General features: G+C 34.7%; 1 protein-coding gene and 1 long non-coding RNA gene across 4 annotated transcripts in view; one reads left to right on the top strand and one right to left on the bottom strand.

Annotated features, from left to right (window-relative positions):
• Positions 1 to 520: 520 nt before the first annotated feature.
• Positions 521 to 26,926, bottom strand: part of LOC137489118 (uncharacterized) — a 53,093-nt gene continuing 26,687 nt past the window's right edge. The window contains exons 5-12 of one of the 3 annotated variants that reach the window (XR_012398464.1): positions 6,408 to 6,514; positions 5,737 to 5,819; positions 4,024 to 4,091; positions 2,384 to 2,441; positions 2,201 to 2,294; positions 1,920 to 2,077; positions 1,729 to 1,824; positions 1,315 to 1,554 (exon numbers count right to left, since the gene is read on the bottom strand). This is a non-coding gene — a long non-coding RNA (uncharacterized lncRNA). Of the gene's footprint in view, positions 675 to 1,314; positions 1,555 to 1,728; positions 1,825 to 1,919; positions 2,078 to 2,200; positions 2,295 to 2,383; positions 2,442 to 3,398; positions 3,472 to 4,023; positions 4,092 to 5,736; positions 5,820 to 6,407; positions 6,515 to 26,926 lie in introns of those variants that run through there. The other 2 variants (XR_011008456.2, XR_011008459.2) reach the window with 2 other exon arrangements.
• On the top strand, positions 16,082 to 21,941 carry LOC101885849 (olfactory receptor 2G3). Its single transcript, XM_073938817.1, has 2 exons — positions 16,082 to 16,301; positions 17,576 to 21,941. Exon 2 carries the CDS (start codon positions 17,755 to 17,757, stop codon positions 18,835 to 18,837), a length of 1,083 nt encoding a protein of 360 aa, XP_073794918.1. The 5' UTR covers positions 16,082 to 16,301; positions 17,576 to 17,754; the 3' UTR covers positions 18,838 to 21,941.

Genomic DNA, 26,926 nt, shown 5'->3' with positions numbered 1-26,926 from the left:
AATTTAAAACACACAGACAATACCATTTTAGACATTTATTGTTAAAGAAAAAATGTCCAACAGTACTTTCAAATTTGTCTCCTATGCAATTACAAATGTCTTAAAACGATAAAAACTATTAGACATAAAGAGATTGAAAATGAACACTATTCTGAAATTAATAAAAATTACCCACAATGTAAATATGATATCAGACATAAGAGCCTCAAGAAAAAACAACTATAAGTTTGATCAAATTTAATAATACATTAATAAGTGTAAAACTTACTCTTAAGGCATTCGTTAAAAAAAATAATAAGTGCACATTCTGTGAAGTGACTCGTTTAGTGTAAACTACACAGAAACTGTATATATATATATATATATATATATCGTTGAAGTCAGAATTATTCGCCCCCATTTATTTTTCCCCCAATTTCTGTTTAACGGAGAGCAGATTATATATATTTATATATATATATATATATATATATATATATATATTGTAGCGAAGCAGAGGGAAAACAGCGACACAGTTGGATAAGTTTACAGACAAGTCCCCAGAGGGTGCTTTATTTACAACGTGAATGGGGTGTAAACGGTGCTCTTCTTCAAGGTGAGGTGCTCTGGTGCTCCGGGAAGTAAGTGAAGGACAGTGAGTAGTCGGATGTGGGATTGTCACGAGCTGGAGTCTGCTGTGGAGAGACAGAGACAAGCGTTAGCGCATGGAGTCATTGGGTGAATGAAGCTCATCTTCTCCTTGCGTGGGCTTGGTTTATATGCCTCTCCACTTGATGACATCCAGCTGTGAACGATCCTGTGTTGATGATGGTCCAGCTGGGTTGAATTAGCGACCAGGGCGACGTGGCATGTGTGCGCTCGTTACAATATATATATATATATATATATATATATATATATATATATATATATATATATATATATATATATATATATTCAGTCTTGGTTGAACTATGATTCTGTCATTTACTTATTCCAAACCTGTTTGAGTTTCTTTCTTCTGTTGAAAAAAAAAAAAAAAAGCTGAGACCTGTAACCACCGATTTCCACAGTATTTGTTTTCCTATTAGAAAGTCAGTGGTTACAGGTTGTCAGCTTTACTTAACTTTTGTGTTTAACAGAAGCAAGAAATTCAAGCAGGTTTGGGACAAGTGAAGAGTTAGTAAATGACAGAATTTTACATTTGGACAAACTATCCCTATATATAATAAAATGCATACTTACCAATTAAAGGTAAATAAATGTTTTGAAGTTACTACCCCAGAGACAGTCTTTATTAAGTTAAAAAAAAAAAAAAAGCTCTACATCAACTCATTCTTTAAGGTTTCCATGCTACGAGACTTTTTATTTTCCATCATCCATGCCAAGCAAAACTTTTTGCACAAGTTCAAAGTCCTTTACTATATATTATGTGAAGAGCATACATTAATCCATACAAGACAAGAAAGGTCTGGAAGTGTGCTGTGGGTGGTGTCCAATTCATTCTTCAGGACAACAGAGACCCTCAGTGAATGCAGGGCCAATAAAGCATCTTCAGTCAGCAGGATTATCAATCTAAAAATATAATTCAAGGATATTAATGTAAGGACAGTATCAAAATGACTGAGCCAATATTATATGATTCATCAACTATTCTTGATTACAAATATGTTATTAAGTAAAAGTTTTCAAAACTTTCATCTTTTCATTAAACATGCCTAATTGTGAAAAGAATGAATGAAGTCTTACCATGGTGTTCCTAAAGAATCTTAAGTCACGCTCACGCAGCAAGACCAAAAGACCTCTGATAACAGTAGTCCGTCATGAACTGACATCATTCAGTTCCTGGAAATCAAGAATCAATTTTTTAAAAATTAAAAAAATAATAATAATTCAAATTATATTTTAATGTATACTTTAACACGTGACCCCAAACATACCTGCTCATCATAAACCTTTAAAAGATTAGCCAGGGTATCTGCTGTCTTGCCAGTTTTGGATGCTGTTTGCCTTAAAATTGTCATCAAATGAAATAGGTGGTGGTCCAGTTTTGCAAAGAATTTGTGGGGAAAATTCTCATTTGTAACATGTTGGTACTCTGCAAACAGCAAAAAGAAACAAGAGAGAATTTCATAAAACAAACCCACACCACAAAATATACAATTCTAGAAAAAATGTATTAATATTATTATTATGTTTCATTTACTTATCTATTTTTTACCTCAAATGAAAATCAGGTGTTGATCAGATGTTGAAAGCAGGATCTTCATGTTGTAAACTGAACTCAAGGTCTAGCTGAAGTTTCACTTTCCTTGCTGCAAAAGTATCATTGATAAATACACTGTAATATTTATTTTATCTGGATATGCCAGGCATAGTAGTACAAAATAAATATTTTACCCACCTTTCACATGCCTCCATTTAAGAACCTATCTGTAGTCAGCAACACCCGACCTACAATTCTGTATGTACAAAAAGTCACAGTGTCATTTAGCTGAGAGTGGAAGTAGTACAATTGCATGATGTCTAACTATAACCTCCAAAACGGTTAGCAATATAGCTGATTATCATATTAGTTGCTTTGATTCGATGAACACAGATTTAATTTAAACAGTTTTGAAATTTCTAAAACTGAATATGACGACAAAGAAATTTAAGGCCTGATTTTAAAAGCTAGAAATAACAAAACTTACCTTATTGTCTAATGATGTAAATATATATAGACTAAAATATTTATATTTTTAAGATATAAATATATTTTAAGCTACAAAATTTGCACATCAGAAAACTATGTCTTGTTTAGCACGTCTTGAATATTTTGTTTTGTTATTATTTTATTTAATAACATAATTTTGTATTAATGTGTTATAGATATGCATACTTTGTTTTTTAGGCTGTTTATATTTTCTCCAGAGTAAACATTTAAAAAAATAGACTGAAAAAAAAAAACTTTTATCATACCATTAAAATACATTTGACCTAAATGACATTTAAACTCATTTAACTGATCGCATTAATCAGGTAATCATTGATATGCAAAGATGTCATCTTAAGCGCGAGGAAATATAAAGTGTTGATCAGTGCTGGTGATTGAGGTAAAGTTAGTTTTATATTTACACATTCAGACTTTCTCCTTAATAATATAATTTCAGAAAGGTAATTTTTGCATATTCTTAATGGTGAAATCATATTAGCAGCCAATGACTTTCAAAGTACAACATTGTCCAGTCAAAAAAATATAGTGCATTTAGTGTAATGTTGTTTTCATGTCATACTTGCATGTAATTTCAGAACAAATAGACAAAGTACCATGGTAAACAATTTATGGAGCGAGTCACAAGTTGTTACTAAATGAATGTATGAATATAAAACCAACTTTACCTCAATGTGGTAGTGTAAAATGAAGCTCTGCTCTGTACCTGCTCAGGTGAGGAGCGCAGCTTAAATGTTCTCCGTCAGGCTATCCTCATACATGGATCAGCAAGCAACAAGCTGCGTGTGACATTAAGTTTTGAGACTACGTTTTTGCGCGTCATCAGAAAATACCGTTTAGTGTTTAGGCGGAGATCATTTGAGTTATGATTAACGTCACGTTTCTTGCGCCTTTCGTTTCCAAAGTGCCTACAGATCGCGAAGATAATACCACATTCACATACTGGATGGAGTTCAGCGCAGCGCCATGACATGCGGTTGTGAGAGCGCGCGTCTCCATGACAACTTCAGCACAGGCTGAGAAAAGGCATACTCGCGCCAAGATTTAATTTTTTTTGAAAAATGTAATCTGCCGATTTTAAATATTTTTGTCTTTATCACACTCTGTTAAAATTCAGAGTTAACACATTACAACTAACGCTAACGTTGCACTGATTCTAACTTTTTAAACAGTAATGTTAACGTTAGTTAAGTGAGGCTAAACATGTTTTCTGTAATGTACGACATGTAAACGCACCCTGATTAACTCTACATTACATTGAACTGTTACTGTGATTATATTAATTAAAACATACATTTAATATTTCTTGGATTTGTAAATATTTTACTTACTGTAGTGTGAAGCGAGGCCGATCCGCCATCTTGAAAAAAACGAATGAAGCATGAGCACGTACGTGAACCTGGATGACGTCAGACGCAAAATCATTGGGCTGACAGATTTTGAGTTAATGAAACTTTAAAGAGACATTTTGTATAAATTAAACCCAGCAGAATTGTTCACCTTACTTGAAAGATTAAATTTTTTCAAACTCAAAAATAAGAAAAAGTTCTAAATACTCATCAAGGTTAATTAAGATAAACGAATTTTAATGATTTAAGTTAATAGAACTCAATTCAATTAATTAGTTACAGCATTAGGGTTTACAGTGTAGAACTCAGTCATTATTATTTGTTGTTGCTAAAACAAGATAGGTGACTTTTGTCAGGTATTGTAGATGAACTCTGTAGATAAATTGACCTTTTTGAAAGGTAAGATTTGTAATGTTTTCTAAAGACGTCTCTTCTGCTCACCAAGCATGCATTTATTTGATTCAAATTACAGCAAGAACAGTACAATTATGCAAAAATCTATTTTATTCTGATACCAAAGAATCAACTAGAAATCAAGTTATTATTTGATGTTCTTTTAACTTTTGTCAAGACTTTTGTCAGGTAGTTTAGTAAAATACAATAGTGTTTTTTTACATGTTATTTACAATACCTTGTTAAGAATGCTACCACATACTGTAGTATTAACTTTAGTGAATTGATAAACTGTAATCTTGGAGAACAACTAAATGTGTGGCCTGCTAAAAAAGAAAAAGAGCAATCAAATGTCCACATGAAATAAAACACTTTACACTACCAGACAAGAGTCTTGCGGTTGACCCCAGTTGTAAGAGCAACAAATAATACCAGTATGGGGGTGTGCGAAAGATCTGCAGAGTGTTTGGCAACATCAACAGCCTGAGGTATCAAGACATTTGTGCTGCCCATTACATTACAAACCACAGGAGAGAGGAAATTCTTCAGCAGGTTAGCGCTCCTTCTCATACTTCAGCTTCACATCAAAGGTACTGAAAAAGCAAAGAAGGTCAAGGTGCTTCAAGATTGGCCAGCCCAGTCACCAGTTATGAACATTATTGAGCATGTCTGGGGTAAGATAAAGGAGGAGGCATTCGAGATTAATCTAAAGAATCTTGATAAACTCTTAAGAGTCCTGCAAAAATGCTTTCTTTGCCATTACAGATAACTTTATTAATAAGTTATTTAAGTCATTGCAGAGATGTATGGATGCAGTCCTCCAAGCTTATGGGAGTCATACACAATGAAAATATTAATTCTTTTTCCCACTGCACCATGACTTTATATTCTATACTGTACATTATTTCTGTTAGGTGACAAGATTATGTTTGAGCAGAGTCAGACCTTACTGTCCTAATTAAATATTTAAAAATCAATACATGATCATATTTTATTTTAGTAAAACAAGCCTGATCTAGAGGCATTTGCCTTTCATATAAGCCACTTCTAATACCAAATGATATGAAGAAGTCAAGTTATTATTTGCTGTTCCTAAAACTTGGATAAGCGACAAGACTTGTCAGGTAGTGTAATAAAATCCAATAGTGTTTACTTTAGTTATTATACAGCAGTATTTACAACACTTTGTTATGAATGCTACTGTATTATTAACTTTAGTGAATTAATAAACTGTAATAAATACTGTAGTATCCTTTAGCTTTTGCTACAGTAAATTGTGGTGTAGTGTAGTATAATACACACCCTAAAGAAAAGTACAATATTGATCTTTTTCACATTTCCGTGTTCATCAGTAGCGGAAGTCGTCAGTTGGTAAACCTAGAGCACTGAATACAACAAATATATTTTTACAACCCTATTTGCTGATATAATAAAAGAAAAACTCCACGATAGTGTTATCAAGACTTTCCACAAAAAAAAAAAAAAAAAAAACGGCAAGAAGGCAGCCAGAAGAAAATACAATGTAAAATTTACTGTCCTGCTTCATACACTCTGCATTTCAAACACCTCAGTAATTATTATTTTTTTGTAATTTGATCCAAAGATGATATACTACATGTGTGTGTGTGTGTGTGTGTGTGTGTGTGTGTGTGTGTGTGTGTGTGTGTATATATATATATATATACGTACAAAAAAATCTAAATATTAAAAACGTTCAAGGGTTTGAGTTTATAAAGACTGTTAACATGCGTCTTGTGAAAAGGGTTCATTGGGTCATTTGTTGATACTGGTTGTTGCGGTATCATAGCAACTATAGAATTACCACAACTGATTAATTTAAGTATGGTCCAAAAATACATTAGCATTTTTTTCATATGAGCTCTCATAATTCCTATTGTCTATGAAGAGCACTCACTGATTCTACAATGACTGATTATATACGCCATTCGGTACGATTATGTTTGATCAATTACCTTTTTTTCTGATGATAATTGCTTTTTCACCTTGTCCTTCTGTACGTCAGGAAAAAAAAAATGTTGTAATGGAGGCTTTTGAGTGTGCAAGGCTTGTTCATCGACTCCTGTCAACCATAATGAAAAAGTAGACTATATAAACCCTTGTGTTACTTGCTGTGTCCTTCCTTCATGTTCAGCTATTTTTAATCCCTGTACTCTTCATTCCAACAAGAGGGTGAGGAACAATAATAAATATTAACAAAGACAAAGGATTGGGCACAGACAACAAGAAGTAAATACAACTAAACACAAAACCAGAGGCCTATTGCACAAATTAGTTTTTTTACCCAGTTACGTTTATGTTTAGTTTTAGCAAACTCTTTGTAGTAACGTTTTAGAATAATGGTCCTTTAATGTTACTGTTAGTTAATAATCTTGTACAGCATGTATTAATCATAGATCAACATTTATGACTGCATTATTAAAATCCAAAAATGTGCTTGTAAACATTAGCTAAAGCACTGTTAATTGTGAACTAACGTTATTTAATTTAAATAACAGCAATTAACATTAACAAAGATGAATAAATACTGTAATAAATGTATAACTAAATGTTTGTTTATGTTAGTAAATATATGAACTAACATTAACTAATGGACCATTATTTTAAAGTGACACCCTCTGTATTTTTGGCATGAAGAGGGAGTGTTGGTTAGATTGGGATTTTACAATCCCAAACAGGACCAATCAGCCATGAAAAAAAAATTATATATACAGTATATATACAGTGATGCAATAAAGCCACTACCAGTCCCTGTGTAAAAAGTTAAATTTGTCTCATGTTGCTAGTAATATATTCATATTGAATTATAATTATACATACACATAGTTTTGAATTGTCAACTACTATTAAATATTAGTAATAGCTTTAAATGAAAATGTACAGTAAACTATTTACTCAGCAGGCACAGAATGTCGACATGACGTCATATTGACGTTGTACCCCATGTCGTGGGGACGTTGCATTTTGTTTGAAAATTAAAATTGGATTGGCGTCAGAACTTAACGTCTGGCTGACGTCAATGTCTAACCTAAATTCAATCAAAAATCAACGTCTAATGATGTCACAGCTTGACGTTGTGTGGACGTTATCACTATGACATCTATCAGACACTGAATTTTGGTTGCCATACCTGATGAATAAATGTCAGTGTTTGAAATCAATATGACGCTGGTTTAAGTTGCTGGCTGGATGTTGGATTTTGGTCACTTTCCAACAGAATCTAAAATTAACCAAATATCCAAATCATTTGACGTTGTTATTGGACGTTAAAATAATGTTGTCTTTAGACGCTGACTACACATTGAATTTTGGTCACCTGACATCAACCTAAATCTAAAATAATATTAGTCTTATGATTTTGTTTCTATTGGGTATCTATTAATTTTCTTTAATAAAGTTTTTCAAATGTTTGTGAACATACATTATTTAAATCAGTTTAGTAAATTGCATTGATACTTTTAAGCGTTTGCTGCATTGATAGTGCTTATTTCTGCCTTGCTAATGTATTTAAATGCATTATGTTTTTTATAATGATATCTCTATCTTTAACAGAAAAGTTAATTGTTCTCACTTTTGCGAGAAATTACTCAAACTAACTCTCTCATGTTTTGTGAGATTGGCAGTTTGTTGCATGTGTCACACTTTCAGCTGCAAGACAAGGTTAATTACAAACTCTGGGTTACAGCCCAAGGTAACAGAAAAAGTTTATATCAATTTTGATGTCACCAGGTTGCATTTGTATGATTTTGTGAACTCAACACCTCTGCAGCCCAGAGTTTGTGTCAACTTCTTTTATACAAAAGGAAAGAATGATAAAAATGAGGCAAAATGTAAATACAAACATTTAAGAAAGAATATTAACAAGACAATCACTCAATCTATAAATTTTTCCTGTCTTTGAGTAGAGAGGAAACACGGTATATATAGCTGAAGTCAGAATTATTAGCCCCCTTTGATATTTTTTCTTTTTTAAATATTTCAAAAGATGTTTAACAAAGCAAGGACATTTTCACAATATGCCAGATAATATATATATTATATTTTTTTCTGGAGAAAGTCTTATTTGTTTTAATTTAGCTAGTATAAAAGCAGTTTTACATTTTTAAAACACCATTTTAAGGTCCAAATTATTAGCCCCTTTAAGCTATATTTTTGTTCATAGTCTACAGAAGAAACCATCATTATACAACTTGCCTAATTACCCTAACATGCCTAGTTTACATAATTAACCTATAGTTAAGCCTTTAAATGTCACTTTAAGCTGTATAGAAGTGTCTTGAAAAATATCTAGTAAAATATTATGTACTGTCATCATGCCAAAGATAAAATAAGTTAAATGAGTTGTTAAAACTATTATGTTTAGAAAATTGTTGAAAAAAATCTTGTCTCCGTTAAACAGAAATTGGGGAAAAAATAAACAGGGGAGCTAATAATTCGGAGGGGAATAATTCAACTGAACATATATATATATATATATATATATATATATATATATATATATATATATATATATATATATATATATATACATACATACATACATACATACATACATACATGCACGCACGCACGCACGCACGCACGCACGCACACACACACACACACACACACACACACACACACACAGTATTTTGTATGTTGTAGTTGTATTTAAATTATGCCTCAATTGATTGTCTTGATTGGGCCTCAAGTGATTGTCTTGTTTTAACTGCCTACATGGTTGGCCTTGATTGCTAGTAACAGAACTTTGTTTGAATTCGAGAACCTTAGTTGCTTTCTTTGCTTGCAGGCCTGTAAGCACAATGAAGGTCTTTTTGTTGAAATCTTGCAGGATTTCATTTTCATTTAACATGAATAACAATGTGCAAATATTTTTACACATTTTTTGAAAAAATGTTTTTTTAATCTTCCGGAAAAACTGATAAACTGTTATACTGGCAACATGACAAATTAAGCATTTTGATTGTTTCATGATGTCATTTTGGTTTGAGGATGGGACTAACACACAGGTGTCAAACTCAGCTCCTGGAGGGCCGCGGCTCTGCACAGTTTAGTTCCAACTAAAGACACCTGATCAAACTAATTGATTGCTTTAGGCTTGTTTGATACCTACAGACACTGTAGTCGTGTTGAAGCAGGGCTGGAACTAAACTCTGCAGGGCTGCGGGCCTCCAGGAATTGAGTTTGAAACCCCTTCACAAACATGTTTGCTGGCATGAATAGTTTTTGTACTACACTGTTAACTCTTGTTGTACATTATGAGGTAAATAACTTTAAATTATCCAGTGTTTTGCTGTAATAAAAGAAAACAGTATTTTACCGTAAATCAAGTATAGCTTTTGTTGCAACATGTGTAGTGCAAAGTCTAAATGACATTAAATGACTTGATGTATCTATTACAGGCCTAACTGCTACAATAAATGGTAAAATACAGTTCAAGAATTGCTGTCACAACTACTCTGATGCTTTATGCTTCTATTTATAGAGAAGTGCATTTATCTTAAAGTAGACAACAACGATTTAGACATTTCAGACACAGGCTGTCTGTCTTATTACAAAAAGGTGTTGGCCCTTTAAGAGAGCCATGTGTTTGATTTGTTTTTTTTTAGTGTACTCCATTTCTGTCTACTAAGTAAGATGCAGAGCCTGACATGTTTTGAGCCTTAAATAGGAATATATTATGAGTAAGTAAAACTTTTTCAAATATTGTTGAAAATTTCTAACACATTATTTTCACTTAAGCATATTTAATAACTACACAAATCAGCTTATATTTTGTTTTGAATGTACTGATTTTACCATAACATGATGGAAACAGTGCTGAGTGTCTTTCTGGCAACCAAACAGTTTTTATACAAATAAAAAGACATGAGCATAGAGCAGATTTCAATTTCAATGCAGCATTGTCCTTGCATGTTTAACAAATACTCTTCACCTACAATAGGTCAGAATCATCACAGGAAATCACTAAAAAATGATACAGCTATCCACAATATCTAGGTGGTGAATTTATCACTAAGAACTTTTCAGAGCCTTACACTTTTTATACTATAAAAACTTTTTAAAAATAATTATTTTGTGTTTTTTCTGTTCAGTTTTGGTATGTGGATGGTCTGCCTTGAGTGCAGAGAGACACTGCATTGATGAGCAATAACAGAACCTATTTACAGTAAGTAGCTCTTGCTAGCTTTAGATACATAAATCTAGTTCAAGATATATTCTATACTGTGCAAAAGTAGCAGTTCTTTGCAATAGGAGTAAATCATAATTTGTGTGAAAGTCTGATATATAGTGTATCTGGAAAGTTTTCATAGCGCTTGACTTTTTCCTAATTTTTTATGTTACAGCCTTATTCCAAAATAGATTAAACTAATATATTTCCTCAAAATTCTACACACAATAACCCATAATGACAATGAGAAAAAAAGAGTTTTTGAAATTGTTGCAAATTTATAAAAAATAGAAAACCTGAAAAATCTCATACACCTGTCTATATAAGGTCCCAGGCTTGACAGTGCATGTCAAAGCACAAACCAAGCATGAAGACAAAGGAATTGTCTGTAGACCTCTGAGACAGGATTGACTCGAGGCACAAGGCTGCGGAAGGTTACACAAAAAATTCTGCTGCACTAAAAGTTCCATTAAGCACATTGGCTAGGGTTGGGTACCAAAACCCAGTGCCATTTATAGCACTGGTACCTAGGTAAAGGGTACGTACCGGTATGAAATCAGCGTATGAATTTCGGTGCCTAATTTTGGTGCTGCGGCAAGGACATTACGCCTGTTTCACACCGCAAATGAAAGCAGTGCATGAGCAGAGCGTGCGCAGCACGTATGTCGAGCAGAAGCTGCATGCAGGCATTTGCCTCTGACGCCTGTTTCAGACCGCAAGCGAAAGCAGTGCGTGAGCAGCGCGTATGGAGAGCAGAAGCAGCACACAGCCGTTTGCCTTTCACACCAGCTGCATCTGCAGCGCGCAGCTCTCCGGCAGCTGCTGCAGAGATCAATCTATCTCTATTTCTATCTCTATTCTATCTAGTTATGAACAGCTCTTGGGTGGAATAACTTGAGTGAACATAAAACAAAGCCGGGTTAGGGTTAGGGTTAGGGTTAGGGCCTAAATAAACGTTTGTTGCATTTTTTAATCGTTTTAAGTTCATTTGATTGACTCTATATAAATCAGTTTATATTGTTAAAGCATTTATTGGGTAAAATTGCAACTTTTTACTGTCATTCAATGTGCTTTGGTCATTATCAATGCACGAAATAAACAATAAGAAATAGGACTCCAGATATGATTCCAGAATAATTATTTTTGGAGCAGTGTAAAATTTTCAGAAACATTATTGTAAATGAATGGGAGGGCAAAATAAAATGACTTCAACTGTAGGCCTGTTAAAGTTTACAGGTGCACCAATGTGCCTTGATGTACTTGAATGTTAGAAATGTGTTCTCCTACACCAGTATAACGTTACTTGTCAAATAAATAAACAAGGAAGATTATTTTGAGTTTAAGTTATTTAATTATCTTGTTTATGAAGACTGCAGAGTGATGCATGAACACAAATCACTTCCAATAATGTTAAGTATTTTGTGATATATATATTAAAATGTGCTCCTAAAAATGCGTGGCCCCTGCCCGCCCCCCACAGGTTAATAGTAAGCTAATGTAATTTCATAATGCAAATCTTAAACTCATGCTAACCAACAAATGATCAAAGGAAATGTATTAATGTAATACTATATGAATCGATGTTTACTTTAAACTGTAATTATATTGTTCTATTAAAATGATTTTTAAACATATTTTGTCAAATAAAATATTTTTGTAGAGTCATCCACCATCATTTTGTGGCTAAAAAGTATCGATTCAGGCACCGTTTTGGCACAGGAATCGTTTTAAAAGTATCGATTAGGCATCGGTATCGAAAAAAACCCAAACGATACCCAACCCTAACATTGGCCTCCATCATCTGTAAGTGGAAGATGTTTGGAACCACAAGGACTCTTCCTAGAGCTGGCCGGCCATCTAAACTGAGTAATAGGGCCTTAGTCAAGGAGGTGATCAATAACCCGATGGTCACTCTGTCTGAGCTCCAGCATTCTTTTGTGAAGAGATGAGAACAATGAGGACAATCCTTTGTGCAGCAATCCACCAATCAGGCCTGTATGAAGTAGACTTTCAGACTATAGGAAATAAAATTCTTTGGTCTGATGAGACTAAAATTGAGCTCTTTGGAGTGAATGCCAGGCATTACATTTGGATAAAACCAGGCACCGCTCATCACCAGGCTAATACCATCCCTACATCCCTCACCAGGCTAATACCATCCCTACAGTACAGCATGGTGGTGGCAGCATCACGCTGTGAGGATGTTTTTCAGCAGCAGGAACTGGAAGACTAATCATAATAGATGGAAAGATGAAGGCAGCAATGTACAGAGATATGCTGAATGAAAACCTGCTTCAGAGTGTTCTTGACCTCAGACTGGGGGCCACTGTTCATCTTCCAGCAGGACAATGACCCAAAGCACACCACCAAAATATCAATGGAGTGGCTACACAATGACTCAGTGAATGTCCTTGAGTGGCCCAGCCAAAGCCCAGACCTAAATCCTATTGACCATCTCTGGAGAGATCTGAAAATGGCTATACACTGTCACTTCCCATTCAATCTGATACTTCTGTACATGTGGTTTTTCCAGCCTGATCTCATGAGAAAACGTAAGTATTTTACGTTTTGCCAGTTTAGTGGCTAATTCGTACGAATTCGTACGAGTTCAGTCGTACGAAATGGTACAATTTTAAAAAGGAGGCGTGGCACCTAACCCCACCCCTAACCCCAACCGTCATTGGGGGATGAGCAAATCGTACTAAATTGTACGAATTAGATCGTACGAATTCATACGAATTAGCCACTAAATGAAAAAGTTACGAATTGCCGTGAGATTGAGTTGGGTTTTTCAGGTTTTTTTTATTTTTAATAAATTTGCAACAATTTCAAATAAATATTTTTTTTCATGTTGTCATTATAGGGTATTGTGTGTAAAGTTTTGAGGAAATAAATGAATGCATTTTGGAATAAGGCTGTAACATAAAAAAATGTGAAAAAAGTGAAGCGCTATTAATACTTTCTGGATGCACTGTATCTTTCTTTGTTAAAGTGTTCTTGTAAAAAGTTAAATGCAGAGGTAAATGTCTTTATTTATTTTAGTAATGTCTATGTATTGTAAAAACGAATCTCTTTTTCTTGTTTTTGCCGCTGATTTGTTTTCTATTATTTGTCTAATTATTTTTCATTTTTTGCCCGTGGTAGGTGGGGTGGGGTATTATTAGAAATTGCAATTGGTTGCTATTATTGTCTATAGCAATGTATGCTTGATTATTTTCACCTGTTTAACAAAAAAAATTGTAAGTGTAAATAATATTTCAATGCCATTTATACATAAACTGGCAGATACACTCACCGGCCACTTTATAAGGTACACATTCCTAGTACCGGGTTGGACCCACTTTTGCCTTCAGAACTGCCTTAACCCTTCGCGGCATAGATTCAACAAGTTACTGGAAATATTTCTCAAACATTTTGGTCCATATTAACATGATAGCATCACGCAGTTGCAGCAGATTTATTGGCTGCACATCCACTCTCCTGTTCAACCACATCCCAAAGGTGTTCTATTGGATTAAGATCTGGTGAGTGTGGAGGCCATTTGAGTACAGTGACCTCACTGTCATGTGGTCATGAAAGGATGGGCATGGTCATCAACAATTATCAGGCTGTGGCGTTGACACAATGCTCAATTGATACAAATGGTCCTAAAGTGTGCCAAGATAATATCCCCTACACTATTACATCACCACCAGCCTGAACCGTTTATACAAGGCAGAATGGATACATGCTTTCATGTTGCTGATGCCAAATTCTGACTCTACCATCTGAATGTTGCAGCAGAAATCGAGACTCATCAGAGCAGGTAGCATTTTTCCAATCTTCAATTGTCCAATTTTGGTGAGCCTGTGTGAATTGTAGCCTCAGTTACCCAGTGTTAGCTGACAGGAGTGGTTTGCTTTTGCTGCTGTAGCACATTCGCCTCAAGGTTTGACGTGTTGTTTGTTCAGAGACGCTCTTCTGCATAACTCGGTTGTAGCAAGTGGTTATTTGAGTTACTGTTGAGCTTGAACTCATACTGTTTAGCTTGAACTAGTCTGGCCATTCTCCTTTGTCCTCTGGCATCAATACAGAACTGCCCCACACTGAATATTTTCTCTTTTTCAGATCATTCTCTGTAAATTCTAGAGATGGTTGTGCGTAAAAATCCCAATAGATCAGCAGTTTCTGAAAAACGCAGACCAGCCCATCTGGCACTAACAGCCATACCACGTTCATAGTCACTTAAATCACCTTTATTCCCCATTCTGATGCAAAGGATTATGTATAGTGTGCGTATCATTCTATTGATTCAAAGTACTTTTTCAAACACTCATTATTACACTTTTAGAACATTTACTTAATTTTTATTGAAAATAAATTCTACTGTGTAATGAGATAGGAAAAGAGCAAGCTTGTGAAAAAGGTTGGACTCGAACCCATTTAATCATGTTATAAGCTAGTTCTCCATGTTGTATTCAACCTTTTATGGAATTTGAGGGCAGAATTACTGAAAATTTGTTGATTTTCATTAAGAATATTTTAACTATACTAGCAGATAATCTTAAGTAAAATGCATTTAGAGGAAAAATATTAAATGTCTAATATAATTTTCTGATAAAGAAAACACATCTTGATATAAAAATTGTAAAATATTTGTACTTGAAATATGACAAAATATGTAAAATAAAAGCATTTTTGTTGTGTGCATGAATGAATGAAGTGTTTAAACATAGAATCCCATTTAAAAGGAAGAGGTGAGCTAAAGGAACTTTCTGAAATCTCTGTGTTTCACAGTAAGCATACTTACAGTTTTCCCTTAGCCTGCATTCTGAAACAGACCCCTGGTCAGGAGCAGTATTTCTTCAGTAAACCTTTTGTCTCCTCTCCCCTTTTAAAGTGCAAGCTATGTTAAAATAATTCATTCATCATTCATGCACACTGCACAAATGCTTTTTTATTAAGTAGTTTAACATATTTCAAGTAGAAGTGTTTAAAAAAAACTTTAAATCAAGATGTAATTTCTTTAGCAGAAAATTATGCAAGCCATCAGATATAGCGGATTTTAAATACCAAGTACAATTTTCCACCCTAAAATTTAATTCCAGGTTAAATTCAGTATTCAGTAGTAATATGATCAGCTATGACAACTAATAATACGGTTGAATGGTTAGAGTTCAGTTTTTTCAGTGCTTACTCGTCTCACTTTTCTTACTCACCCATGTCATGTCACATGAAAATGTATTTTTAATGCAAATAAAGTAAAAACTAAAAGTAGAATTCCCAAATGAGTGTTTGCTAAAGTCAATAGTATACTTTTAATAAATATTATCATATACACGCCATGTTATCGCATTGCGTTAATCCTGAGGTGCAAATAGTATGCATATGCCAGTGTATGTATAAATAACATGTTATTATTGACACTAATATATGAGAAATATACAGTAGACTACATACAGTTGAAGGCAAATTATTAGAAATTTGAATTCTTTTTCACATATTTTACAAGTGATATTTATGAGAGCAGTGGTTGTCAGTATTTTGTTTCTTCTAAGGAAAGTCTTACTTCTTTTAGCTTGATTGACAATGTGGCTGGAAGAGCATCTGCCACATAAAAAAATCGTGCCAGAGTAATTGGCACTCATTCATCTGTTGCAACGATTGATAAGTCAGGGACTAAGCCAAAGAAAAGCAAGTGAGTAATAAAATCAGTTTATATTTATAATAATAATAAAATAAAAATAAAGTCAAAATTAAAAACTTAAGAACTTTTTCCCCTGATTGGCTGCGAAATAAGCCACTATTGTCCATCGACTGGCATAATTAACCTTGGTAACGGAATTAACTTAGTTAAGCCATGAAATTGCAATTTAAGCTGAATAATGTGCACTAAAATCTTATAAAACAATATAAATATATATATATATATATATATATATATATATATATATATATATATATATATATATATATATATATATATATATATATATATATATATATATATATATATATATATATATATATATATATATATATATATACACACATACATACACACACACACAAATATATATATATATATATATATATATATATATATATATATATATATATATATATATTTWTTTTTAAATACTAATTTATTTTATCTTTTGCAGCTGCAGCTGGAAGGGCATTCGCTGTGTAAAACGTATGCTAAATAAGTTGGCGGTTCATTCCACTGTGATGACCCCTGATGAATAAAGGGACTAAGCCAAACGTATTTAATATTTTCTCATGTTATGGACCTTCTCTAGATGGGGAAGCCCTGCAGAGTTTAGTTCCAACCCTGCTTATCACAATTACCTGTTTCAAATAAGCCCAAAGGACCCAACTAGTTTGATCAGTTATGTATGATTGGGGTCAAACCTGAACTGTACAGAGCTGCGGTCCCCAGTAATGTGATGTTATTCAATATGACACCTGTGCTTTGCACACACACACACACACACACACACACACACACACACACACACACACACACACACACACACATATATATATATATATATATATATATATATATATATATGCCTATTTCTTTAAATATCTCAGTATCTTAAAGTGACTAACTGGCAACAGTGTTGCTAGCATTCCACTGTATAAAAAAAGAAGAACGGCAAGTTTGAATTATTGATTTATAAAATAACATTTCTAGATTAGCTTGCTGTTGCATTTGTACGTTCAATAACCAAATGTCTATTAAAAACAAATAAAATTATTATTCTTATTATTTTAAATGTTTATGTAAGAATATATTTTATTTAGCAAACATGCGGCTTTAATATTTTAAACGTGAAAAGGCATGCACATTTAAATAATGTCAGTAATATTTTGTCCATATGAAAAAAAAAAAAAAAAAAAAACGCCGTAAAGCGTATACCTAAAACCACTACTTTTAACTGGTTACTTATTTATTTTTCCAAGGGTTCTCTCTCTCTTTGATTGGAAAAAAGCCCCACCTCCATTCAAGCCCCTCGCCTCACCTGTAAGCATCTGTTCTGGTCTGGAAGCACATCTCGTGCAAGCGCAACAAATGCGCACATCAGCCACCGAGTCGCCCAAATCCCTATTTCCCAGTCATACACGCGCTCGTTCTCGTCCAGATGCGTTTCACGCGCAATTTGCCATTCTACATACTATGGACTGTAGGCTGCACCTGTCCACCTCCAAACCAGGATGCCCTGAACATCACTTCAGACCCCCTCCAGCCGCAGGACCCGGGACGCTGCCTCTTCAGATCCATCCTGCCCTCGGATACAACTGTGCAGGCGCTGCTGTGCGTCTTCATACTGATGACCATCATCTCCCTCGTGATCAACGGGTGCACTTTGTTCAGCATCGGCAGTTCTGAAGACTTGTCCTGGCAGCCGCGCTTTGCCCTGCTGAAGAGCCTCATAGTCAGTGATGTTCTCCTCATCGTCACCCAAGGTCCAACACTCACATACTGCCTGCTCCAGAAGACCACGCTGCCCTATGGATTTTGGTGCGTCTTTCAGTTCTTTATCAACACTGTTTGCGTTTTCTGCACTGTGCTTACTATAACCTGCATGGCCCTGGAGCGCTACGTCTACGTGTGCCAGGCTATATATTATATTAGCATACTAACCAGAAAGCGACTTTACTGCATAGTTGGTTTCACGTGGTTTACGTCGGTGTTCTTTTCCACAATGATCACATTTTTACTCAGTTTGGGTCACAAAAGCGCACTGCTGGACAAACCTATAGCCGGACTGCTTTGTGAGCCGGACACTTTGGAGGCCCACCTGGGCTTTCCTCGGGCTGCAGCGGTGTTTCGGAAGATTGTTGGGCTTGTTGTGACGCTGCTTTGCATTTGTTCCTACTCGTTCTCGTACGTTTGCATGTACCAGAAGGCGCAAAACGCCGTTCAGCCTTTCCATCAGGTCAACAACAGAGCGCGCACGACCGTAATGTTTTACTGCTCCATGCTGCTGGTTCAGATGCTCCCCATCTTTTTAAAAATCGCCTCAGATGCTGTATATGAGCTCGAAGGCAACATGGCTATGTATTCTGGAAGCTGGCGCTCTGCCGGGACGCTCCACATCACGCTGCTTGTGATGCTTCAGTTTCCCCCCTGCGTTAATCCACTCATTTACGGGCTGCGCAACAAGGAGGTGCGGGCGGCTCTGCCCAGGCTGCTGTTCTGGAGGAGGGAGAACCGACACTAAGTTTACCTTTTGAACTTTTCAAGGTTTAGTCGCCTGGAAATATTCTAAAGAAAAAAAGAATCAATGCCTGTCTCTCAAGGTTCAGAGAAAAATGCAGTCAAGAAGATTGCACAGTCTCTGTTTAATGCAAACTTCAATGAAAGCAAATTGCAGACATTTGAATGTGTCATTGTTTACATATAGAACATATTTGTTTTTATATCATTTTAAAAATCCTGTTATGTAATTAATGAAAGAAGTCGAGACCAAGATGAGATTTTAGTGTCTATTTCTGAGTAATATATGAACAAAGGGGGTCTTAAGAAAAAATATTTGAGAAATAATGTTTTATCGTTAGTCATTGGACACTCTCGGAAGGAAAGAATGTATATTTCAGGTACTTTAAACTGCCCTTTATGACAAAATGTGTATCATCTTTTCAAGAGATACATTTATGTAAAAATGCAACCCCATTCTGACCTGTGCTTACTGTGTTATATAAAATAGAAAGTGATAAAAAGTTTTATTATATTTTTAAATGATTAAAAGGTCTTGCTGACAAAAACCTAGTGGTGTGAGAGAATATAAAATGACAATTAATTGGTATGCTTGTACTGTATGCTGGTTACACTTTGATCCTTGTGCAGTCTTTTATGTCTTTTCCTGACAAGACATTGCTACACAGAATGACAATTCTGTGGGTACTTACAGTGGCTGAGCTTAACATGCTGCATTAAAAAAAATAAAAAACATATACCATTACAAAAAAATGGCAGCAAATTAAGAAAAGACCATCAATTTGACAGCACACATGCTGCAAACCCTCACAATGCAAACACATAAAAAATGTACTGCATTTTTATACAACACAAACAAATTTATAAAGCGTACTGCATTTTCCTACAACACTTTCAAATAGCTCGAAACACAATGGAAATGTTTCAAGACAACCCTAAAATGTGACAGACGTGGCTGTTTAGGATATGATTACTGTATTTATAGGAAGCAAAATACAAAAGGCAAGGAAATCAGGATGCTAAAATAAACAAACAAAAAAAAAAATCACATTTCAAAGATCACCAACAACTTTACTGATAAATAGTCTCAGCACAGGGGTGCCTGTCATGTTTTTTGGTCCCATTACCATTGTGTACCAATGTTTTTGCAAGTGTTGTGAGAAAATGCAGTGTGTTTTTGTAAATTGTTTGTGTTGTGAAAAAAATGCAGTGCGTTTTATTAATTTGTTTGCATTGTGTGCAAATGCAGCACGTTTTTTTTAATGTTTTTGCTTTGTGAGGATTTGCAGCATGTGTGCTGTCAAAGTGGATGAGATCTTTTCTTAATTTACTGGCATTTTTTGTAATTCCAATTGTTTTCTTAAATTGTAACATGTCAAGCTCTCTCGGCATAATAGCATTATTTTTCTATTAATCATTGCAACAATGCTTTATTACTCTTGAAAACCCATTTTTGACTGATGTTAAAGTAATTAACGCACTGGTATCGTAAACAATCTGTGCACAGGAGTTCTGTAACCGCCATCTTTTTTTCTTTTTAATGAACACTTTTAACACTAAACTACAGTAACGTAAACTACAGACAAACAAGCATATATTTTTAATTAAGAAAGAAGTAAAATAACTGGTTAGGATTTAAGTTTGAGTTTCAAACACATTTTTACATGACTATATCACAATAATATTTATTGTATGCAATTGTGATCACACTTTTACTAATTACCTCTTATGAAAAATATAAAAGGACATCACGCTGACACTCTCAGGAATTCAAATATGACTGATATTTCATGAATATATATAGTTGGAAGTCAGAATTATTAGCCCCCCTTTGAATTAAATAAATATATATATTTCCCAATGTTTAACAGAGCAAAAAAAAAAATTCACAGTATGTCTGACAATATTTTTTCTTCTGGAGAAAGTCTTATTCGTTGTATTTTGGCTAGAATAAAAGCAGTTTTCAATTTTTCAGAAACCATTTTAAGGTCAAAACTATTAGCCCCTTTAAGCTATTTTTTCGATAGTCTATAGAACAAACCATCGTTATACAATAACTTACCTAATTACCCTAACCTGCCTAGTTAACCTAATTAACCTAGTTAAGCCTTTAAATGTCACTTTAAGCTGTATAGAAGTGTCTTGAAAAATATCTAGTAAAGTATTCTGTACTGTAATCATGGCAAAAATGAAATAAATCAGTTATTAGAGATGAGTTATTAAAATTATTATGTTAAGAAATCTGTTGAAGAAATCTTTTCTCTCTGAAACAAAAATTGGTGAAATAATAATAGTTCTGACTTAAACTGTGTGTGTGTGTGTGTGTGTGTGTGTGTGTGTGTGTGTGTGTGTATATAGATATATAGATATAAAATGGCACAATGTACATATAATGTTACATATATATTTACGTATACATGAACAGATGAATGAGTTAATCATGTTGATTGCAATTGGAATTATAATTATTTATTTAAATTTATCTGTTTATGCATTAATGTTATCAATATAATTTTATTGTGACTTATTGTGTTACAATCTATGTATAGTATGTAGATGTGCTGGTACCTAAAAGTTGTAAAAGATGTGAAGTTACAAGGGAGTTATTTGTTTAAAAAAGTTAATAGAATGTTAAGAATTATTACATATGTTTTACAAGAGTTTATTAGTTATTTGTTTGAGTAAAATGTATTTTTTATTTATTAAACTAAGCACATTTTGTCTAAATTTAACAACTACAATTTTGTAATTTTGTACATTTTGCAATCAAGTTTTTAGACAATGTTTATATTCACTCTTAGACAACACAATACTAAATATACAGAAGGGTGAAAAAATTTCTCGCTTTGCCAGAAATCACTTACCCTTAATCACAAACCCTTTTTCAAGCAACAAAATATTAGTGAAGAAGAAGCTGTATTTTGAATTATGCATCTGTGAGGCATGTTGACATATTTGATAATATGAGCAACTGATATGCACTTCATACCTGTGTTATATACCTGTTATGAAAGATTATGCAAAGAAAATGCACACGCTATGGTGTCTCCACATAAATGTCTATTATTTTCATTTGCGGTGTTAATAAACTGAAACTAATGACTGCACAAAAGCACAGACATCTCGTCTCCATTGACTTCTGTGATAATAGGCTACTTATGCAGACGCTCTATGCAGACTCTCATACACCACCCAGAGATTTTTACTTATATTTGGTGTCAAGGCAACGTGTAACTCAATAGGCTGTTAAACACATGCAGGCCTATTCATGAGTTAATTTCGTAAATGAGATTGAGAAAAAAGAGAAAAGAGAGAGACACATGAGAATGAAAAAAGGCTCTAAAAACCTTAGCAACGACATAATAATCCAAATCTAAAAATCAGTTTTTTGTTTGAATGCTTTAACTGTGGCATAACCTATAATCCATAATCGAGTTTAGAATTATTAGCCCTCCTTAGATTTTTTTGTTTTGTTTTTTAAATATATCCCAAATGATGTTTAACAGAGCAAGGAAATGTTCACAGTATGTCTAATAATATTTTTTCTTCTGTAGAAAATCTTATTTGTTTTATTTCGGCTAGAATATAAGCAGTTTTCAATTTTTTAAATGCTATTTCAAGGACAAAATTATAAGCCCCTTTAAGCTATATTATTTTCAATAGTCTACAGAACAAACCATCATTATTCAATAACTTGCCTAATTACCCTAACCTGCTTGATTATCCTAACAAACCCAGTTAAGCCTTTAAATGTCACTTTAAGATGTATAGAAATGTCTAAAAATAAATCTAGTAAAATATTATTTACTGTCATCATGGCAAAGATAAAATAAATCAGTTATTAGAAATGAGTTATTAAAACTATTATGTTTAGAAATGTGTTGAAAAAGTCTTCTCTCCCTTTAATAGAAATTGGGGAAAAAATAAACAGGGGGGCTATTAATTTTGACTTTAACAATATATATATATATATATATATACATACCTACATTCATCTTTTTGGCTTTGTTGTGCCTTTATTAATCTGGGGTCGCCACAGCGGAATGAACTGCCAACTTATCCAGCATATGTTTTACGCAGCGGATGCCTTTCCAGCTGCAACCCATCTCTGAGATACATCCATACACACTCATTTACACTCATACACTATGGACAATTTAGCCTACCTAATTCACCTCTACCGCTAGTAGTCTAGTCTTTGGACTGTGGGGGAACCGGAGCACTGGAGAGGAAAACCATGCAAACGTGGAGAAAACATGCAAACTCCACACAGAAATGCCAACTGACCCAGCTAAGATACAATCCAGCGACCTTCTTGCTGTGAAGCGACACTACCTACTGCACCACTCCGTCACCATATATATATATATATATATATATATATAGATCAACGTTATAGTGATAGGCAAGGTCGGTATGTATTGCATGCATGGTTGTCTAAAGTGCCCCTATTATGGGTTTTTGAAAATTACCTTCCATTTATTGTGTAACACAGCTCTAAGTGAATGAAAACATCCAGTTGAGGTTTAAATCTAAAAATCTGCCATGTTTAAAATTAATGACTTAGTGTCATTTATATGAATCATGTAGGTCTAAAATCTTTTGCTGTATTTTGTTGATGCCATTATGAAACATTGCCATATGAGTCACCGGACTGGGTTAAACTTGAACCCTCCCTTACCTTCAAACACTAGTGGAGTGTGGAAAATGGAATTGATCATAAATGAGGATGAGGCTAGATGGCTAGAGATGGTTTCAGAATAAATGGGTAAAGTTAATTTTCAAAACACTGTATAGCAAAGCCAAACTTTAGGCCAAGCCAAGCCAAGCCAAAAGACTATTATGTATGGGACTTCGTCAGACCTCAACCGGGACTTTCTCAGTACACAGTTCATATATGGACCAGTTTCTTCAGGTTTCATTCCAACCTGTAAGTGGGATTAAAATGGTTGTCTCCTTGTTTTATCTAGCTTGCAAAACATGTATCTAATTGTGTGTTCTAACTTGAAACTGGTCTCAGACTATTCTTTATGGGGGAAATTCACATAACGCATCTAAAACTGTGTGGAAAGTGATACATGCTTCCTTTACTGATTTAAATGGGTTTCTGAGTTTGGGATCCCTTGGTGTTTGTCATTCCTATGACCACAATTAGTTATTCTTACACAGACAAGGACCAGTGATAAGAATGGAGCAATATTGTTTTAATGCATTCTTGCGTTGGACTTTGAAACGGGATATATCACCCTCCGAAGGGCTCATTGGAGTGAACAAAATCACCGCCATATTGAAGTGTCATTGCAAACTGAAGAGATCAAAACTGGTCACTTCTACACCCATTTTAAAATGAAAGATGGACACATTAGGAAATTATCATTTGAGCAGGAAAGCTGTTTGGAGTCACACACTTCACTAAATTTAAAAGAGCTCATCCCTAACCTCTCTAACCCCTTCATAGGGACCCTCCAAAGTGATTAGAGCATAGGAAATGAAATCCACCCATACTCTGCACAATGGCTGGCTGCTTGTTGGGTGTTTATTTTAGTAGTACGCTGAATGCAGTAGATCAATTACAACAGACTAAGTCATCAGATTAGTGTCATGCAATGGATGGGTTTGGGAAAAAATGCATTGCTGAACAAATCATATGAGAGTCGGGATAATTAGGTTAAAATTATAATACAATGAAAGTGTTTTGAAAGAAAGACCTTGCATGCATATTGGCCTATTGTTGGAGACCCCCAAAACCAAAATATGACCTTCTATACTGCTTAATAGGGGCCCTTTAACCAATTTTGTTTAATCAAATTGGTTTTTACCATTTTCATACCTGCCTCCCCAGTAGGTGCTCCTATGCCGGGTAATAACAGTAAATAAGAATCAATATATCTACTGAAGTTTTCAGTCATTCATAGTGTTTAAAGTCTGAATGGTTACACCCTTTCTATTACCTGTTTATTTTATTGTTATCATTACGTTGTTTAAAATAAAAATTTAAATAGCCTTTCTCTAGGGAAATGTTCTATCACAAAAATATCACAGTACTCAACAACCTCAAAATTTGCATATTTTCCCAGCATGGTTGATTTGAAGTGCTTCTGGTGATTTGAAGTGCTTCTTTATTCTCAATTGCAAGTTGCTTTGGATAAAAGCATCTGCTAAAGGAACAAATGTAAATGTATTATATATTTACTTACAACATAGGCCTTGAATCTAAAGGAAACTCTTTATATAAGAGTGAAAAGAGAGACCTTGACTCTCAAAAGGCTTTGCATTTATATCTGTTAAATAAAAATCAAATAAAAAGATGACTTTTTTGTCACTGAAAAAAACTTTTTTTATTGAAGCACCGCTGTTAATTGTGTTTTTGTGTAAATAGAGTATATAAGAATTGAAGTATGAAACTGAAAAGCCTGGTTTTAGACCACAATAATTTATTAGCATAGTGTAGGGCCTCCTTCTGCGGCTAATACAGCATCAGTTCATCTTTCCAATGACAGATACAAGTCCAGCACAGTGGCCAGAGAGATTTTGAGCAATTCTTGCTGAATAGTGGTCAGATCACTAGGTGATGCTGGTGGAAAAAAACGTTTCCTGACTCGCTCCTCCAAAACAGTGTTTGAACCATTGGGTGCACATGGTCCTCCAGAATAGTTTGGTAGTTCTTGGCAGAGACGGGATCATCTAGTACAAGTACTGAACCTAAGGAATGCCATGATATTGCAGCCCAAACCATCACTGATCCACCCCCATGCTTCTCTGGTCATACAACAGTCTGGGTTGCTTCTTTGGGGCTTCTCGACACTGTAACTCTACCGGATGTGGAAAAGATAGTGATGGTGGACTCATCAGAGAACAGTACATGTTTCACTTTGTCCACAGCCCAATATTTTTGTCATTGGCACGAGTAACCAGGCCGGTCAAATTTAGCCATTAATTCTTCAACACTATTCATTCATTCATTCATTCACTTTTCTTCAGCTAAGTTCTTTTATTCATCAGGAGTCGCCACAGTGAAATGAACCACCAACTTATCCAGCATACGTTTTATGAAGCGGATGCCTTTCCAGCTGCAACCCAGCACTGGGAAACACCCATACACTCACAATCTCACACATACGCTTTACCACAATTTATTATGTCTTTAGACTATAGAGGGAAACCAGAGCACCCGGAGGAAACCCACATGAACATGGGGAGAATGTGAAAACTGCACACAGAAACACCAACTGGCTCAGCCGGGCCTTGAACCAGCAACCTTCTTGTTGTGAGGTGATGGTGCTAACCACTGTGCCTGTCATGATCACCAGCGATCTCTAACCACCAGAGGTCGCTGGAAAACATTCACACTCGTACAAACTACAATTCCGCCAGTTAATGGACTACAACTCCATACATGCACTCTGTTTACACACATGTTCCAGATCCTGACTGATTACACTTCCACAGCTGAAGCTGCCCAAGGACTGATTACTGCACTACATAAACAGCACAGGAACAATCGCTGTTGCTGAGTCTTGTTATCTGCTACAGTGACACTACAACGCGATTTCTTTGTCTGCCTTTGCCGTATTTTTGATTCTTTGCCTCGTTTATTTGTTTAATTCTGTTTGCTGCCTGCCTCTGGCCATCTGCCTGTTAATTTGACTTTGGCTCTGGATTGCCCTCATACATCTGTTTTCCCCTGTATTGACCACTGCTTGCCTGACGATTCTAATAAACCTGCACGTGGATCCTCACCTTTGTTGTCAGTGTCACACCCCGAGTTACAGCGCCACTGCGTCAACTCCAAAACGAATATACACAATCGGTCAAATGTTTGGGGTCAGTAGGATTTTTAAATGTTTTAAAATAAGCTTCTCCTGCTCACCATGGCTGCATTTATAAGTAATAATTAATAATATTGATTTTGTATTAATAAAACAATTAAAATTTCCTAAAGTTATTTTTTTTTTACTTTGAAATTTTTTCTTAGCCACTGTGGGAGGTGCTGGTGCAGAGATGCTTGAAGAGCTCCAACACAAACTGGCTGATGTTCAAAAAACGACTGAAATTTATTAAATCAAAAATGATGTGAATAGTTACATAAAAAC

The sequence above is a fragment of the Danio rerio genome, chromosome 23 (assembly GCF_049306965.1).
Source record: "Danio rerio strain Tuebingen ecotype United States chromosome 23, GRCz12tu, whole genome shotgun sequence".
Classification (NCBI taxonomy): Eukaryota; Metazoa; Chordata; class Actinopteri; order Cypriniformes; family Danionidae; genus Danio; species Danio rerio.
Note: the sequence above shows the minus strand (reverse complement) of the source record. Positions and strands in the feature narration are given on the sequence as shown.

Bases quoted from the DNA above. Each gene is read 5' to 3' on its own strand.
- LOC101885849 (XM_073938817.1), top strand. From the start codon at position 17,755: ATGCGTTTCACGCGCAATTTGCCATTCTACATACTATGGACTGTAGGC.